The 17,504-nt window shown below is 40.5% G+C and overlaps 1 protein-coding gene across 3 annotated transcripts in view; it reads left to right on the top strand.

The window, feature by feature from the left end:
• The window catches only part of Ccdc171 (coiled-coil domain containing 171), a 378,010-nt gene that overhangs the window by 70,373 nt on the left and 290,133 nt on the right, over positions 1-17,504 (top strand). For all 3 annotated transcript variants that reach the window (XM_087904896.1, XM_087904894.1, XM_087904895.1), the window contains one exon: positions 15,433-15,525. In XM_087904896.1, coding sequence (XP_087761022.1) covers positions 15,433-15,525 — 93 coding nt within the window. The remainder of the gene's footprint in view (positions 1-15,432; positions 15,526-17,504) is intronic.

Raw genomic sequence — 17,504 nt, 5'->3', positions numbered from 1 at the left:
TATTTTGTGTGTGTACATGCGTGTTTGTGTACTGTAGTACACATATGGAGGTCAGAGGGCAACTTTTTGGAGTCAGTTCTCTCTTTCCACCATATGACTCCCAGGGATCTAACTCAGGTTTGGTGGCAAGTACCATTACCTGTTGAGCCATCTCACAAGCTTGAAACCTTCAGTTTAAAGGCTCAAAGTTTAGCTGGTTGTGATATTACACGCTTTTAATTCCAGCACTCAGGGTCCCAGGCAGGTGCATCTCTGTTAGTTCAAGAGCAGTCAGGCTATACAGTGAGACCTTGTTTCAAACCCCAAACAAAACAAAACAAAAACTTAAAGTTTAGTGACTGTTTTTCCTTTTCTGTGCAGTCGAGGAATAATATTGTAGTTAAATGTTAACAAATGTATAATAAAATTATCCTTGGCCTTTAAAATATAACAAAATAAAATGGATTATTGAAGAATCATTATAGAATTAATCAGTTTGTGACGATTCAGTTCCTTAGAATCACTCTTAGCAGATGAATTATTACCATATTGGTTATGAAGTTGTCCAATAACAGGAATTACTAGATAATAAAATCTGGAAAAATAATTATCACTTTCCATTTACATGAGTTATTGATATTTTGTGGCAACTGCAAATGTCTGGAACACAATCCAGACTATCTATCTATCAATCCTATCTATCTATCAATCCTATCTATCTATCTATCTATCTATCTATCTATCTATCTATCTATCTATCTATCTATCTATCTATCTATCTGTCAATCTATCTATCTATTTATCTACCTACCTACCTACCTACCTATCTACCTACCTACCTACCTACCTATCTATCTACCCACCCACCCACCCACCCAGCCACCTACCTACCCACCTACCTACCTACCTACCTACCTACCTACCTACCTACCTACCTACCTACCACTGGGAATCAGTGGCTAATTAATAGGTACTTGGGTGAGACTGCCTCCCCAGTTTTCTCTCTTGCTGTTTGTTTTATGGTATTTATATTTATATTATGTAGTGCACAGAAAATTTTCCTTGACTAATTCCTTTTAGTCCACATACAGCCTCCTAAGCTAAATATATTGTAGTTGAGGAGAAAAGTTGTCTAGTTCAGACTCTGAGCACATTCACTGGCACAGATTTTCATAGCTGTCCTGAAACTTTAGGAATAAGCCTGAGTGAGCTGGAGAACAGATGTGGTGTGAAGAACATCTGGGTGTTCACTTAGTTCTGCCGCTGAGCTGGGTTGGCAGCTCATGCCTGCTTAGTGATAAGTGATGTGCTCCCAAGGCTGGGCAGGAGGCAGCCTTCTAGACATGGTTCTGTTTGAGGACTGAAAACTCACTTTCTTTCTTTCTTTTTTTTTAAAAAGATTTATTTATTTATTATGTATACAACATTCCTTCCATGTATGCTTGCATGCCAGAAGAGGGCGCCAAATCTCATTATAGATGGCTATGAGCCACCATATGGTTGCTGGGAATTGAACTCAGGACCTCTGGAAGAACAGTCAGTGCTCTTAACCTCTGAGCCATCTCTCCAGTCCCGAAAACTCACTTTCTTAAGGGCAGTAGTGTTTATGTTTAGTATGATCTAGTAAGATACAAATCAGATAAAAACAGCTATATTTATCCATAGTATTTACCAAGCAAAATCTCTCAGCATGTATTTTGTCATAAAGAACATGTCAGTCATCAGATAAATAGCAGGATATGTATTAAACAAATAACTACATACTTGGGCTGGCAAGGTGGCTGAGCAAGTAAAGGCATCTACTACTAAGCCCGGTGACCTGTGTCAGATTCCCAGAGTCCACATGGGTGGAAAGAGAGAACCAACTCTGCAAGTTGTCTTCTGACCTCTGCATGTACACATCACCCCAATAAATACATGTAAAAAGTTAAAAAAGAATCATGTTTGATCTTCTGTGATATGTAGAAGCCTGCTGTTTTCAGTGTTAGTAAACATTCAGATTATTATAACATTTTATTACTGGACAAGTTATATATAGTTAAATTTAAGAATTTGGATTGAATTTGAATTTTAATCACAATTATGTTTTTTTTCTGCCAGTAATTTTGTGATTATGTTAGAATAAAATATCAATGACACATTTAATGACTTATTCTAGCGTTCTTTGGAATTATAGGATGTGTGTGTGTGTGTGTGTGTGTGTGTGTGTGTGTAAATATGTGAGAGAATTTCAGGTTGGTGTTACTGTAGCACCCTCTGCTGGATTTAAGAGTTAATTCACCAGATTGGAAGATTTAAAAAAAAATATGAAGGCATTTATTTAATTATGCCTATCAAAAAAATCCACTCTTGGGGGGTGTTTGTTTCAGACTTGATATTTTTTTATTGCCTTGCTGATTTGTTGACAGTTGTAGCAATAATAAACAGCATGCTATTTTTTTGGGGGGGGCATTTCGTTCCAGAAATGAAGGTGTGAAAACAAAGGCTTATCTCCAACTTATTACTTCAGCCTATTTGCACTTTGTTCTGCCCTGGAGACTAGAACTTCAGTCCTGATGTTTTTGAGTGGGAACAAATCATTAGTTACTGAATTATACATATAATAAATAAAATATTTTGTTAATTTTTTAAAATCAGAATTATGGAATATTCTGTATTTCAATAAAATATGAGACTAGAATAATGGCTCCGTTGGTTAAAGCGCCTACCTTACACTTGACCCAGCCCTGGGAAATGAAACAGTCAGATCTCTGGGGCTCTCTGGCTACCCAGGTTAGCTTTCTAGGTGAGTTCCAGACTCACAGGAAACTCTTGTCTCCATTCTCCCTCCAAGAACCCAAACCCAAATCAGGCCAGAAAACATGAATGGTGTTTGAGAATTAACAGCCAAGGTTGTTCTGGTCTCCTCACACAAGGACATTCATGTATTTGTGCATGCACACCCCCCACTGAAAAAAAACACAGGACCACATTTTGATAAATAAACTTGCTTATGTACTTTTGGCAGCTGAGAAAAGGACTTAGACATTATTAGATTAATTGAATTTCTTTGTCCTTTATTAGTTTTTTAAAATCTTATTCCCAACATCCATAGATTATTTTCTTGTGACTGGCTAGCCTCCTGATCCACAGAATCTAAAATGAACAATATTATGTATTGACAGAGTCAACTTCATCTTATAGGTTTACGTGATTTTGAAGAAGGTTTATTTATTTATGACTGTATTTTATGTGCATGGATGTTTTGTCTGCTTGTATATTTGCAAATCAGAAGAAGGCATCAGATCACCTGGGACTACTGATAGAGACCATTGTGAGCTGCCATGTGGGTGCTGGGAGTTGAACTCAGGACCTCTAGAAAAGCAGCTAGTGCTCTTAACTGCTGAGCCCCTACATAAATATTTTATTAATATAGATCTTCTCAGGTTATTACTTATTATAGTCTGTACTATTCATAAGAATTTCTTAGCTATACTATGCACTGTGATTTGTACCCATAACTCCTGGAGTCTGTTGTTCTGAGAATGTAAAGTCAGAATTTAAAAGGAACTGTTTTCTACCAATGGGAAGCAGAAGTTGAGTCATTGTTATATCTTTTCATTATTTTAGTTCTGTTTAGGTGTGTGTGTGTTTGCGAACATACACATATATGCTCATACTCATATTTGATTGAGAATGGCTCCAACAGGCTCATATATTTGAACGTTTGGTTCCCAGTTGGTAGACTGTTTGGGAAAGATTAGGAGGTAAGGCCTTGTTGGAGAAGGTGTGTGCCAGGTACAGTCTCTCTCTGTTTCTATCTTAGATTAGAAGTAAGTTCTTAACTACTGTTTCAATGCTATGCCTATCTGCCTGCTGCCATGCTCCCTGCCATGATGATCGTGGACCAATTCTCTGAATCTGTACACAGACCTCCAATTAAATGCTTCTAGAGTTCAATTCCTAACACCCACATGGTGGTTCACACTGCCTGTGACTCCAGATCCAGGGGAATCCCATACCCTATCTTGACCTCAGCACCAGGCATACAAATAGTGCTCATATTTTCAGGCAGGCAAAACAGTTGTACATGTAAAATTAAAATATCTGGTCAGACATGGTGGAAAATGTAGTGGTATATTGTTTGTATTTTAATAAATAAATCTTCCCTGAGGACCAGAGGCAAAACTAAAGCCACTATAGGTCAGGCAATGGTGCTATATATCTTTAATCCCAAGATTTGGAAGAGATAGAGTCAGATGGATTTTTGTGAGTTCAAGGCCATCCTGGGCTACACAAGCAGAAATAAATCCAGATGGTGGTTGCCTATACTTTTAGTACTTCCAGTACTAGGGAGTTATACACCTTAATCCCATCACTAGCGGGGATATAAAATAAGAGGAGAGAGAAGCTGTCTGGCTATTTTGCTGTCGCCCAGCTTTGGTAGAGGTAAGACTTCTCTAGTGACTTGGCTGCCTTGCTTTTCTGGTTTTCGGGTTGAATCTCAGTTTCTCTCTCTTTGTTCTTGTTATTCATGCTATATTTGGTGCCTAACATGGAGCTTGAACCAATGACCCTGATATTAAGAGTCTCATGCTCTACTGACTGAGATTAAATGCCTTTAATCTTAGCACTCAGAAGGCCAAGTTAGGTGTGAGTTTGTGGCCAGTCTACTTTACATGGTGAGTTCTAGGACAGCCAGGGTTAACAGAGAGATCCTGTCTCACAACAAAATAAAACAGCAAGTACAATAACAATAACATAAAACAAAATACAAAACCCCTAAAATTAAAAACTGGCTGTTAACATGGGACTGGAAAAATGACTCAACAGTTAAGAGCACTTGTTCTTGCAAAGTACTAAACATCTGTAATTCCATTTTCAGGGGATCGGATGTCCTCTTTTGACCTCCGAGGGCACCAGGCACACATGCACGCAAAACACTCAGACACATAAAATAAATCTAAAAATCTGTAAAAGGTACTCTATGGAAAATTTTAAACATACATGAAAGCAGAAAGAATGTTGTAACGACAACTCCTGGGTGCCTATCTCTTTTCATTACTTATCATCAGCAATGGTCAATATTCATGGCAGCTTGAATATGTTTAATCCAAGCCAAATATAATTTCATTCATAAATACTTTAGTTTATATTTCAAAGAGATAGAAAGTTTAAACTATAACTATTAGTTATGTATTTTAAAAACATTTAAAAGTAATAATAAGGGCTGGGGTGATGACTCAGTAGTTAAGAGTACTTGTTACTCTTGAACAGGGAGTAGGTTCAATTCCTAGGACCCATATAGTGGCTCATAACAATTCATAACTCCAGTTCCGAGGGACCCAATGCCCTCTTCTGATTTCTGAGGGCACCAGATACACACTTGGTGCATTTACAGACACATAGGCAAAGCATTCTTATATAGAAAGTAAATCTTTTTATTTATTTATTTTTTTTCCGTTAGACTTGTTTATTCAAATATCCGAAAACACTCTTTCCACTTCCTCCCCTCCTCCCAATACCCTCCCGCTCCCCCCACTCTCCCCACTCCCTCTCCTCCTCCCTCACCATTCCCCAGAGCAGTCAGGGTTTCCTGCCCTGTGGGAAATCCAAGTTCCTCCCACCTCCCTCCAGGTCCAGGAAGGTGAGCATCCAAGACAGGCCAGGATCCCAAAAAGCCAGTCCATGCAGACGAAACAAGACCCAGTGCCATTGTCAATAGCTTCTCAGTCTTCATTTGGACCTTGGGGGCTCAGTCAGCCCCCATGTCAACCACATTCAGAGAGTCCGGTTTGATCTCATGCTCGTTCAATCCCAGTCCAGCTGGCCTTGGTGAGCTCTCATTCTATCAGACCCCTTGTATCAGTGGGTGAATGCACCCTTCGCAGTCCTGACTTCCAGTGCTCCAATGTGGGTCTCCGTCTTTATCTCCATCCATCGTCAGATGAAGGCCTCCTCTGATTTTGCTTTCCTTGCTCACGATCTCCTTCCCTCTGCTTCTCATTTGGGCCTAGGGAGTTAAGTCCAGTGTTCCAAAATGTGTCTCTGTCTCTATCTCCATCCATCGCCATATGAAGGTTCTATGGTGATATGCAAAATATGCGTCAGTATGGTTATGGGCCAAGGCCAGATCAGGCACCCTCTCCTCTGCTGCCCAGAGTACAATCTGGGGACCTCTCCTTGGGCCTGGGAACCCCTACAGAATCAAGTCTCTTGCATACCCTAAAATGGCTCCCTTAGTAGAGATATAAACTTCCCTGCTCCCATAACCATCCTTCCTCCCAACCCCCTCCCATTTCCCCAATCCATCCCCGATCCTCCCCCTCTTCCCTCTCCCTAACCATCTCCCCGTACTTCCACCCCCCCACCTCCCCATGCACCCAAGTTTGCCTGGCAACCTTGCCTACTTCTAATATCCAGGAGGATAACTATATGATTTTCTTCAGGTTCACCTTCTTATTCAGCTTCTCTAGGATCACAAATTATAGACTCAAAGACCTTTAACTATGGCTAGAAACCACTTATGAGTGAGTACATACCATATTCCTCTTTTTGGGTCTGGGTTACCTCACTCAGTAAAGCATTTTCTATTTCCATCCATTTACATGCAAAATTCAAGATGTCATTGTTTTTTACCGCTGAGTAAAACTCTAATGTGTATATATTCCACACCTTTTTTAACCATTCTTCTATTGAGGGGCACCTAGGCTGCTTCCAGGTTCTGGCTATTACAAATAATGCAGCTATGAACATAGTTGAACAAATACTTTTGTAGTATGATAGGGCATCTCTTGGGTATATTCCCAAGAGTGGAATTGCTGGTTCCTGAGGGAGGTTGACTCCCAGTTTCCTGAGAAACCGCCACACTGATTTCCACAGCGGCTGCACAAGTTTGCATTCCCACCAACAATGGACGAGTGTTCCCCTCACCCCACATCCTCTCCAGCATAGGCTATCATTGGTGTTTTTGACTTTAGCTATTCTGACAGGTGTAAGATGGTATCTCAAAGTGGTTTTGATTTGCATTTCCCTGATCGCTAAGGAGGTTGAGCATGTCCTTAAGTGTCTTCTGGCCATTAGAAGTTCATCTGTTGTGAATTCTCTGTTAAGTTCAGTACCCCATTTTTTAATTGGGTTAATTAGAGTTTTAGTGTCTAGTTTCTTGAGTTCTTTGTATATTTTGGAGATCAGACCTTTGTTTGATGAGGGGTTGGTGAAGATCTTCTCCCAGTCAGAAGGCAGCCTTTTTGTCTTACTGAGAGTGTCCTTTGCTTTACAAAAGCTTCTCAGCTTCAGTAGGTCCCATTTATTCATTGTTTCTCTTATTGTCTGTGCTACTGGGGTTCTACTCTGGAAGTGGCCTCCTGTGCCTATATCTTTTTTTTGAAAGTAATTTTATTAAATTATAAAAGTTTCCATTTCCGCCCCCCCTCCCAACACCCTCCCACTCCCCCCCCCACTCTCTCTCCTCCTCCCTCTTTGTCCCTAAGGGCAGTCAGGGTTTCCTGCCCTTTGGGAAGTTCAAGTTCCTCCCCCCTCTCTCCAGGTCCAGGAAGGTGAGTATCCAAACAGACTGGATCCCCAAAATCCAGTATATGCAGAGGAAACAAGTCCCAGTGTCATTGTCAGTGGCTTTTCAGAAAGACTCCTGTCCCGCCACATTCAGAGAATTCCGCCACATTCAGAGAATCTGGTTGGATCACGTCCTCGTTCAGTCCCAGTCCAAATGGCCTTGGTAAGCTCTCATTAGATCCGTCCCCTTGTATCAGTGGGTGATCGCATCCCTCGCGGTCCTTATTTCCTTTTTCATTTTCTTTGTCCTTCTGCTCCTCATTTGGACCTTGGGGGGCTCAGTCCGGTGCTCCAATGTGGGTCTCCGTCTGTATAGCCATCTATCGCCAGATGAAAGATCTATGGTGATAAGCAAAATATTCATCAGTATGGTTATGGGCCCAGGCCGGTTCAGGCACCCTCTCCTCTGTCCAGAGAACAATCTGGGGATCTCTCCTTGGACCTGGGATCCCATATATAATCGAGTCTCCTGTAAACCCTAAAATGACTACCTTAGTTGAAATATATTCTTCCCTGATCCTATATTCATCCTTCCTCCCTCCCCCCATCCCGGTCCACCGAGCTTTCCCCATTCCTCCCCTACTCCCTTCTCTCTAACCCTCTTCCCTTCTAACAACCTTCCCACCCCCCCATGTACCCGAGGTTACCTGGGACTCTTGTCTATTTCCTACCTCCTGGCAGATAGCTAAATAATCTTCATCAGGTTCATCTTCTTATTTAGCTTCTCTAGGATCACGAATAATAGGCTCAAAGACCTTTAACTATGGTTAGAATTCACTTATGAGTGAATACATACCGTGTTCCTCTTTTTGGATCTGGCTTACCTCACTCAGTAAAGCGTTTTCTATTTCCATCCATTTGCATGCAAAATTCAAGATGTCATTGTTTTTTTACCGCTGAGTAAAACTCTAATGTGTATATGTTCCACACCTTTTTTAACCATTCTTCTATTGAGGGGCACCTAGGCTGCTTCCAGGTTCTGGCTATTACAAATAGTGCTGCTATGAACATAGTTGAACAAATACTTTTGTAGTATGTTAGGGAATCTCTAGGGTATATTCCCAAGAGTGGAATTGCTGAGTCCTGAGGGAGGTTGACTCCCAGTTTCCTGAGAAACTACCACACTGATTTCCACAGTGGCTGCACAAGTTTGCATTCCCACCAACAATGGATGAGTGTTCCCCTCATTCCACATCCTCTCCAGCATAGGCTATCAGTGGTGTTTTTGAGTTTGGCTATTCTGACAGGTGTAAGATGATATCTCAAAGTTGTTTTGATTTGCATTTCCCTGATCGCTAAGGAGGTTGAGCATGACCTTAAGTATCTTTTGGCCATTCGTAGTTCTTCTGTTGAGAATTCTCTGTTCAGATCAGCAACCCATTTTTTAATTGGGTTAATTAGAGTTTTAGTGTCTAGTTTCTTGAGTCCTTTGTATATTTTGGAGATCAGACCTTTATCTGATGAGGGGTTGGTGAAGATCTTCTCCCAGTCAGAAGGTAGCCTTTTTGTCTTACTGACGGTGTCCTTTGCTTTACAGAAGCTTCTCAGTTTCAGGAGGTCCCATTTATTCATTGATTCTCTTATTGTCTGTGCTACTGGGGTTCTACCTAGGAAGTGGTCTCCTGTGCCTATATCTTGTAGACTACTTCCCACTTTCTCTTCTATCAGATTCAAAGTGGACAGATTAATGTTGATGTCTTTAATCCATTTGGACTTGAGTTTTGTGCATGGTGATAAATATGGATCTACTTTCATTCTTTTACAGGTTGACATCCAGTTATGCCAGCACCATTTGTTAAAGATGCTTTCCTTCTTCCATTGTATACCTTTAGCTCCCTTGTCGAAAATTAGGTGTTCATAGGTTTGTGGATTAATATCCGGGTCTTCTATTCGATTCTATGGGTCGACTTCTCTGTTCTTATGCCAATACCAAGCTGTTTTCAATACTGTAGCTCTATAATAGAGTTTGAAGTCAGGGATGGTAATGCCTCCAGAAGTTCCTTTATTGTATAAGATTGTTTTGGCTATCCTGGGTTTTTTTTTGCCATATAAACTTGATTATTGTTCTCTCAAGGTCTGTGAAGAAGTTTGATGGGATTTTGATGGGGATTGCATTGAATCTATGGATTGCTTTTGGTAGAATTGTCATTTTTACTATGTTGATTCTCCCAATCCAAGAGCAAGGGAGGTCTTTCCATTTTCTGGTATCCTCCTCAATTTCTTTCTTCAAAGACTTAAAGTTCTTGTCAAATAGGTCTTTCACTTCCTTGGTTAGAGTAACCCCAAGATATTTTATGCTATTTGTGGCTATCGTGAAAGGTGATGTTTCTCTGATTTCTCTCTCTGCTTCTTTATCCTTTGTGTATAGGAGGGCAACTGATTTTTTGGAGTTGATCTTATATCCTGCCACATTACTAAAGGTGTTTATCAGCTGTAGGAGTTCTTTGGTAGAGTTTTTGGGGTCGCTTATGTACACTATCATATCGTCTGCAAATAACGAAAGTTTAACTTCATCCTTTCCAATTCCAATCCCCTTGATCTCCTTATGTTGTCTTATTGCTATTGCTAGAACTTCAAGCACTATATTGACGAGGTATGGAGAGAGTGGACAGCCTTGTCGTGTTCCTAATTTTAGTGGAAAGACTTTGAGTTTCTCTCCATTCAATTTGATGTTAGCTGTCGGCTTGCTGTATATTGCTTTTATTGTATTTAGGTATGATCCTTGTATTCCCAGTCTCTCCAACACCTTTATCATAAATGAGTTTTGAATTTTGTCAAATGCTTTTTCAGCATCCAATGTAATGATCATATGGTTTTTTTCTTTCAGTTTATTTATATGATGGATTACATTGATAGATTTGCGTATGTTGAACCAGCCCTGCATCTCTGGGATGAAGCCTACTTGATCATAATGGATAATTTTTCTAATGTGTTCTTGGATTCGGTTTGCCAGTATTTTATTGAGAATTTTCGCGTCGATGTTCATAAGTGAGATTGGCCTGTAATTCTCTTTCTTGGTTGTGTCTTTGTGTGGTTTTGGTATCAGGGTAACTGTAGCTTCATAAAAGGAGTTTGGCAATGACTCTTCTGTTTCTATATTGTGGAATACGTTAAGGAGTATGGGTATTAGCTCTTCCTGGAAGTTCTGGTAGAATTCTGCATTGAAACCATCTGGTCCTGGGCTTTTTTTGGTAGGGAGATTTTTGATAACAGCTTCTAATTTTTCGCGACTAACAGGTCTATTTAGATTGTTCACCTGTTCTTGGTTCAACTTTGGTATATGGTACTTATCTAAAAAAATGTCCATTTCTTTTACATTTTCCAACTTTGTGGCATATAAACTTTCGTAGTAAGATCTGATGATTCTCTGAATTTCCTCTGTGTCTGTGGTTATGTCCCCCTTTTCATTTCTGATCTTTTAATCTGCATGTTCTCTCTCTGCCGTTTGATTAGTTTGGATAGGGGTTTGTCGATCTTGTTGATTTTCTCCAAGAACCAGCTTTTTGTTTCATTGATTCTTTGGATTGTTTTCTGTGTTTCTATTTTGTTGATTTCAGCCCTCAGTTTGATTATTTCCAGTCTTCTACTCCTCCTGGGTGAATGAGCTTCTTTTTTTTCTAGTGCTTTCAAGTGTGCTGTTAAGTCTCCAATGTGTGCTTTCTCCGTTTTCTTTAATTGGGCACTTAATGTTATGAACTTTCCTCTTAGCACTGCTTTCATAGTGTCCCATAGGTTTGAGTATGTTGTGTCTTTATTTTCATTAAATTCAAGGAAGACTTTAATTTCTTTATTTCTTCCTTGACCCAGGGATGATTTAATAGTTGACAGTTCAACTTCCATGAGTTTTTTGGCTTCCTGGGGGTAGCATTGTTGTTGAATTCTAACTTTAATCCATGGTGATCTGACAAGACACAGGTGGTTACTAATATTTTTTTGTATCTGTGGAAGTTTGCTTTGTTACCAAGTATATGGTCAATTTTTGAAAAGGTTCCATGGGCAGCAGAGAAAAAGGTATATTCTTTCCTATTTGGGTGGAATGTTCTATAGATATCTGTTAAGTCCATTTGATTTAATACCTCCAATAATTCTCTTATTTCTCTGTTGGGTTTCTGTCTGATTGATCTGTCCATTGGTGAGAGAGGTGTGTTGAAGTCTCCTACTATTAGTGTGTGTGGTTTGATGACTGCCTTGAGTTTTAGAAGTGTTTCTTTTACATAAGTGGGTGCCTTTATATTAGGAGCATAGATATTCAGGATTGAGACTTCCTCCTGATGAATTGTTCCTGTTATGAGTATGAAATGTCCATCTCTATCTCTTCTGATAGATTTTAGTTTGAAGTCAATTTTGCTAGATATTAGAATGGCCACACCTGCTTGTTTCTTAGGTCCGTTTGCTTGGAAAACCTTTTTCCAGCCCTTTACTCTGAGTAGGTGTCTGTCTTTGTGGTTGAGGTGTGTTTCTTGTAAACAGCAGAATGTTGGATCCTGTTTTTGTATCCAATCTCTAAGTCTGTGCCTTTTTATAGGTGAATTGAGTTCATTGATATTAAGTGATATTAATGACCAGTGGTTGTTGACTCCGTTTTTTTTTTTTGGGGGGGGTAGTGGAGTGTATGTTTTTCCCTTTTTTGAGTTCTGCTTGTGAAGGGTCGCTAGATGCCTGAGTTATTGTAGGCGGTGTTAGGAATGTTGGATTCCTTGGGTTGTGATTTGCCTTCTAATACTTTCTGTAAGGCTGGATTTGTAGCTACGTATTGTTTAAATTTGTTTTTATCCTGGAATATTTTGTTTTCTCCGTTGATAGTGAACGAAAGCTTGGCTGGGTAAAGTAGTCTGGGCTTGCATCCATGGTCTCTTAGTTTCTGCATTACCTCTATCCAGGACCTTCTGGCTTTCATGGTTTCCACAGAGAAGTCTGGTGTAAGTCTGATAGGTTTACCTTTATAAGTTACTTGATCTTTTTCCTTTGCAGCTCTTAATATTCTCTCTTTAATCTGAATGTTTTGTGTTTTGATTATTATATGGCGAGGGGATTTTTTTTTTGATCCAGTCTATTCGGTGTTCTGTATGCTTCTTGAACCTTCATAGGGATATCGTTCTTTAGGTTGGGGAAGTTTTCTTCTATAATTTTGTTGAATATATTTTCTGGACCTTAGATCTGCAATTCTTCTCCTTCTTCTACCCCTATTATTCTTAGATTTGTTTTTTTTATTGTGTCCCACATTTCCTGAATGTTTTGTGATGAGAATTTGTCGAATTTGCTGTTTTCTTTGGTCAGAGCGTTTAATTTCTCTATGGTGTTCTCAGAGTCTGAGATTCTTTCTTCTATCTCTTGTATTCTGTTGGTTATGCTTGTTTCTGAAGTCTCTGTTCGTTTACCTAGATTTTCCATAGCCAGATGGCCCTCGGCTTGTGATTTCTTCGTTGACTCCATTTCAGTTTTCAAATCTTGAATTGTTTCCATTACCTGTTTGATTGTTTTTTCTTGGTTTCCCAGAATTTCATTTACGGAGTTACTCATTTCTTCAAACCTTTTGGTATATTTCTCTTCCATTTCTTTACTCATTTCCTCAATCTTTTTGTTATACTTATCTTACATTTCTTTATGGCAGATTTTCACCTCCTGTTTAAGTTCCTCTATTATTTTCATAAAGATCTGCTTAGAGTCAATTTCTTCTATTTCTTCTGGAGTAGGGTGTTCAATTCTTCTAGTTTCGTGATCCCTGAATTCTGGAGATGTCATGTTGCCTTTCAGGTTGTTGGAGGAATTCTTGCATTGGCGCCTGCCCATCTCCTCCTCTCTGGATGAAACTCCTCAGCACTCTCTGGATAGAACTCCTCAGCACTCTCTGGATAGAACTCCTCAGCACTGCAGCAGGGATAGCTGGTATTTCCAGGACCCAGGAGACAAAAGGGCGGCAGCAGAGGGGGCAGGGAGGGGTCCTGTGGAACACCGAAGACCTTGCCACAGAAGCTGAGGGGAGAGGGGCTGTGCTCTCTTCTGGGACAGAGCGCCCAGGCGAGCACCCACTCACCTCTCTGGATAGAACTTCTCCTAGAAAGTAAATCTTAAAAATATAATTATTCTTTAGTATCATCAAGCATTGAAATCTCATCATCTCCCATTTTTGTTTGAACCTTCTCTGTAGACTCTTGAGATTTACTAGTTTCATTTTCAGATGAGATACTTGTTTTTCAAAATAAACCAAGTATTAAATGTTAAAATTTTACTTTTAAGAAGACTGTTAGGTGGATGGTGTGATACATGCCTTTAATCTCAGCATTCGAGAGGCAGAGATAGGTGGATCTCTATGAGTTTGAGGTCAACCTGATGTACAGAGTGAGTTCCAGGACATCCAGGGCTACCCAGTGAAACCCTGTCTCAAAAATCCAAAGGGAAAAAAAAAGACTATGATAGTTGGGCATAGTGGTACATGCCTTTAATTCCACCTCTAGGGAGGCAGAGGCAGGTAGATCTCTGAGTTTGAGACCAGCCTGGTCTACAGTGTAGTTCCAGGACAGCTAAGGCTACCCAGAGAAACCTTGCTTCAAAAAATAATTAAAAAACAAAAGAGATTGTTATTGTCTTAGTTAGGGTTTCTATTACTGTGAAGAGATACCATGACCTCATCAACTCTTACAAAGGAAAATATTTAACTGGGTCTGGCTTATAGTTCAGAGGTTTAGTGCATTATTGTCATGGTGGGAAGCATGGTAGCATGCAGGCAGACATGATGCTGGAGAGAGCTGAGAGTTCTACATCTGGATCCACAGGCAGCAGGAAGACACTGAGTCTGGCCAGTCTTGCACATCTGAGACCTTAAAGCTCACACTCAGTGTGACACACTTGCTCCAACAAGATCACACCTCTCAATATTGTCACTCTCTATGAGCTGTAGAGCCATTTTCATTCAAACTACAACAGTTATACAAAGTTTTTTTTTTTTTTGTCTTTTTGGATTTCAACCAGTTTTAGTTTTTGGAATTACTACAGTAATAATTTGGAATTACTACTTTCAGCCCCTGGGAACTATTTCCTAAAGTAATAAATTGTTAAGAAATATTGATGGTGGGTTAGAGAGGTGGCCCAGCAGTTAAGAACATTTGCTGCCCTTGTAGAGGAGCTGAGTTTGATTCCTTGCACCAATGTTGAGTGATTCACAATTGCCTATAACTCAAACTCTAAGAGGATCCAGGACGTTTGGCTACCATAGGCACTGCAATTATATGCACCTAGGTCCCCTCCTATACATAATTTAAAGTAATAAAAAGAGATCTTAAATAACTATCGAAAGGACTGGGCATGGTATTTAATCCCAGCACTTGGGAGGCTGGGGCCGGCACATATCTGTGAGTTCGAGTCCAGCTATGGCTATACTGTGAGACTGTCTCAAGGTTGTAAAATATAATAAAGCAAATGGCTCAGTGTACAAAAGTGCCTTGTGAGTTGTGTGCTTGTAAAACACGGAATGATAATCTCTCAGCAGAATGACTTCTTGGTATGAAGGCACTGAGAGTGTGTCTAGAAAGGACTATGCAACATAGAGGACATGTGAGGCTATACTCTACCATGGAAATGTGTGCCAGAAGTCAGTTACTTCCTAATTAATTACATAGAAACTTTACCTCAATAAAATTAAAAAATAAAAATAAAAGATCCAAGGCTTTGGAGCATTCCTTTTGGTCATTGTTTTCACACTCCCCACCTGCAAAGTATGAGACATGGGGCTAGACAGGTATAGTGGGATATACCTGTATTCGGACTGAAGCAGGAGGATCGTGGGTTCTAGGATATCCTGGCTACACAGCGGAAGTCATCTAAAGTCACAATTCTGTGATTAGTGTTCTCTATATACGTTTAATGCCAATGTTTATGTGTTTAAACTTGACTTGTTTTTAGGCAACTACTCTAAGAGTGAGGAAGTTAGAAGAGAACATTGAAGCAGAAAGAGCAGCACATTTGGAATCAAAATTTAATTCTGAAATTATTCAGGTAAGGTGTAAACATTTTTTGGCATGAATTTTCTCTGGTTGTAACCACTAGAAAACTAAAGTGTGGTTGAGAATGGTAACACAGTGCTGACGCTGTATTTAGGGTAAGGATACAATTTTGGATACTCTATTAGGGGAGATGTTGGCATTCTGTAGCCTCAGGCCAGAGCACCACCACTGTCTGCCCTTGTCTCATCTGTGGGGGCATTTGTACTGCAATGGAAGAGTACAGTGTTTGTGACAGAGACTCAATGACTTGCATCTATTAGTCAGCTTTCTGTGACTGTAATGGAATACATGAGACAACCTAACCCAAGAACTGTAACTCTAAAGAGATAAGGTTTTATTTGGCTCATGCTTCTTAAGTCCATGATTAAGTGGTTTTCTGGTGAAGCACCTCATCATGGTGGAGTACACTCTCCTCTCACCTCGTGAGCCAGAAAGCAGAGCAAGAGAGAGCAGGGTCCCACCATCTACTTGAGGCCACGTTCTTGTCCATGCAAGGGCCAACCACACAATCCCACCTCCTGAAGGTCTGTGGTATTGCCTAATAGTGCTGTTCAGGGCACTAGGCTTTTGACACTTGGATTCAAGAGCCATTTGCAACATTTTGAAAAATGTGAGCTATTACCACTTGATACTTTGTAGAGTATTTTGTTCCCCCCTTGTCTGCTTCTTCTTTTTTTTAATTAATTTATAAAAATTTCCACTTCCGCCCCTCCTCCCAATACTCTCCCACTCCCCCCACTCCCTCTCCTCCTCCCTCTCCAGTCCTAAGAGCAGTCAGGGTTTCCTGCCCTGTAGGAAGTTCAAGTTCCTTCCTCCTCCCTCCAGGTCTAGGAAGGTGAGCATCCAAACAGACTAGGATCCCAAAAAGCCAGTACATAGAGAGGAAACAAGTCCCAGTGCCATTATCAATGACTTCTCAGTCAGCCCCCATTTCAGCCACATTCAGAGAATCCGGTTTGATCACATGCCCGTTCAGTCCCAGTCCAGATGGCCTTGGTGCGCTCTCATTAGATCAGTCCCCTTGTATCAGTGGGTGAACACACCCCTCGCGGTCCTGCCTTCCTTGTTCATGTTCTCCCTCCTTCTGCTCCTCATTTGGACCTTGGGGGCTCAGTCCAGTGCTACAATGTGGGTCTCTGTCTCAATCTCCATCCATCGTCAGATGAAGGTTCCTTCTGATCCTGCCTTCCTTGCTCACATTCTCCCTCCTTCTGCTTCTCATTTGGACCTAGGGAGTTAAGTCCAGTGTTCCAATGTGGGTCTCTGTCTCTATCTCCATCCATCACCAGATGAAGGTTCTATGGTGATATGCAAAATATTCATCAGTATGGTTATGGGCCAAGGCCAGTTCAGGCACGCTCTCCTCTGCTGCCCAGGAACAATCTGGGGACCTCTCCTTGGACCTGGGAACCCCTCTAGAATCAAGTCTCTTGCAAACCCTAAAATGGCTCCCTTAGTTGAGATATATACTTCCCTGCTTCCATATCTATCCTTCCTCCCTCCCCCATCCCATTCCCCCAAGCTATCCCCAATCCTCCCCTACTCCCTTCTCTCTAACCATCTTCCCTTCCTTCCACTCCCCCCCCCCCCCCGTGTACCCAAGGTTGCCTGGCAATCTTGTCTACTTCCAATATCCAGGAGGATAACTATATGATTTTCTTCAGGTTCACCTTCTTATTCAGCTTCTCTAGGATCACGAATTATAGGCTCAAAGACCTTTAATTATGGCTAGAATCCACTTATTAGTGAGTACATACCATATTCCTCTTTTTGTGTCTGGGTTACCTCACTCAATAAAGTGTTTTCTATTTCCATCCATTTGCATGCAAAATTCAAGATGTCATTGTTTTTTACCGCTGAGTAAAACTCTAATGTGTATATGTTCCACACCTTTTTTAACCATTCTTCTATTGAGGGGCACCTAGGTTGTTTTCAGGTTCTGGCTATTACAAATAGTGCTGCTATGAACAT

The sequence above is a fragment of the Myodes glareolus genome, chromosome 3 (genome assembly GCF_982192425.1).
Source record: "Myodes glareolus chromosome 3, mMyoGla1.1, whole genome shotgun sequence".
Classification (NCBI taxonomy): Eukaryota; Metazoa; Chordata; class Mammalia; order Rodentia; family Cricetidae; genus Myodes; species Myodes glareolus.
Note: the sequence above shows the minus strand (reverse complement) of the source record. Positions and strands in the feature narration are given on the sequence as shown.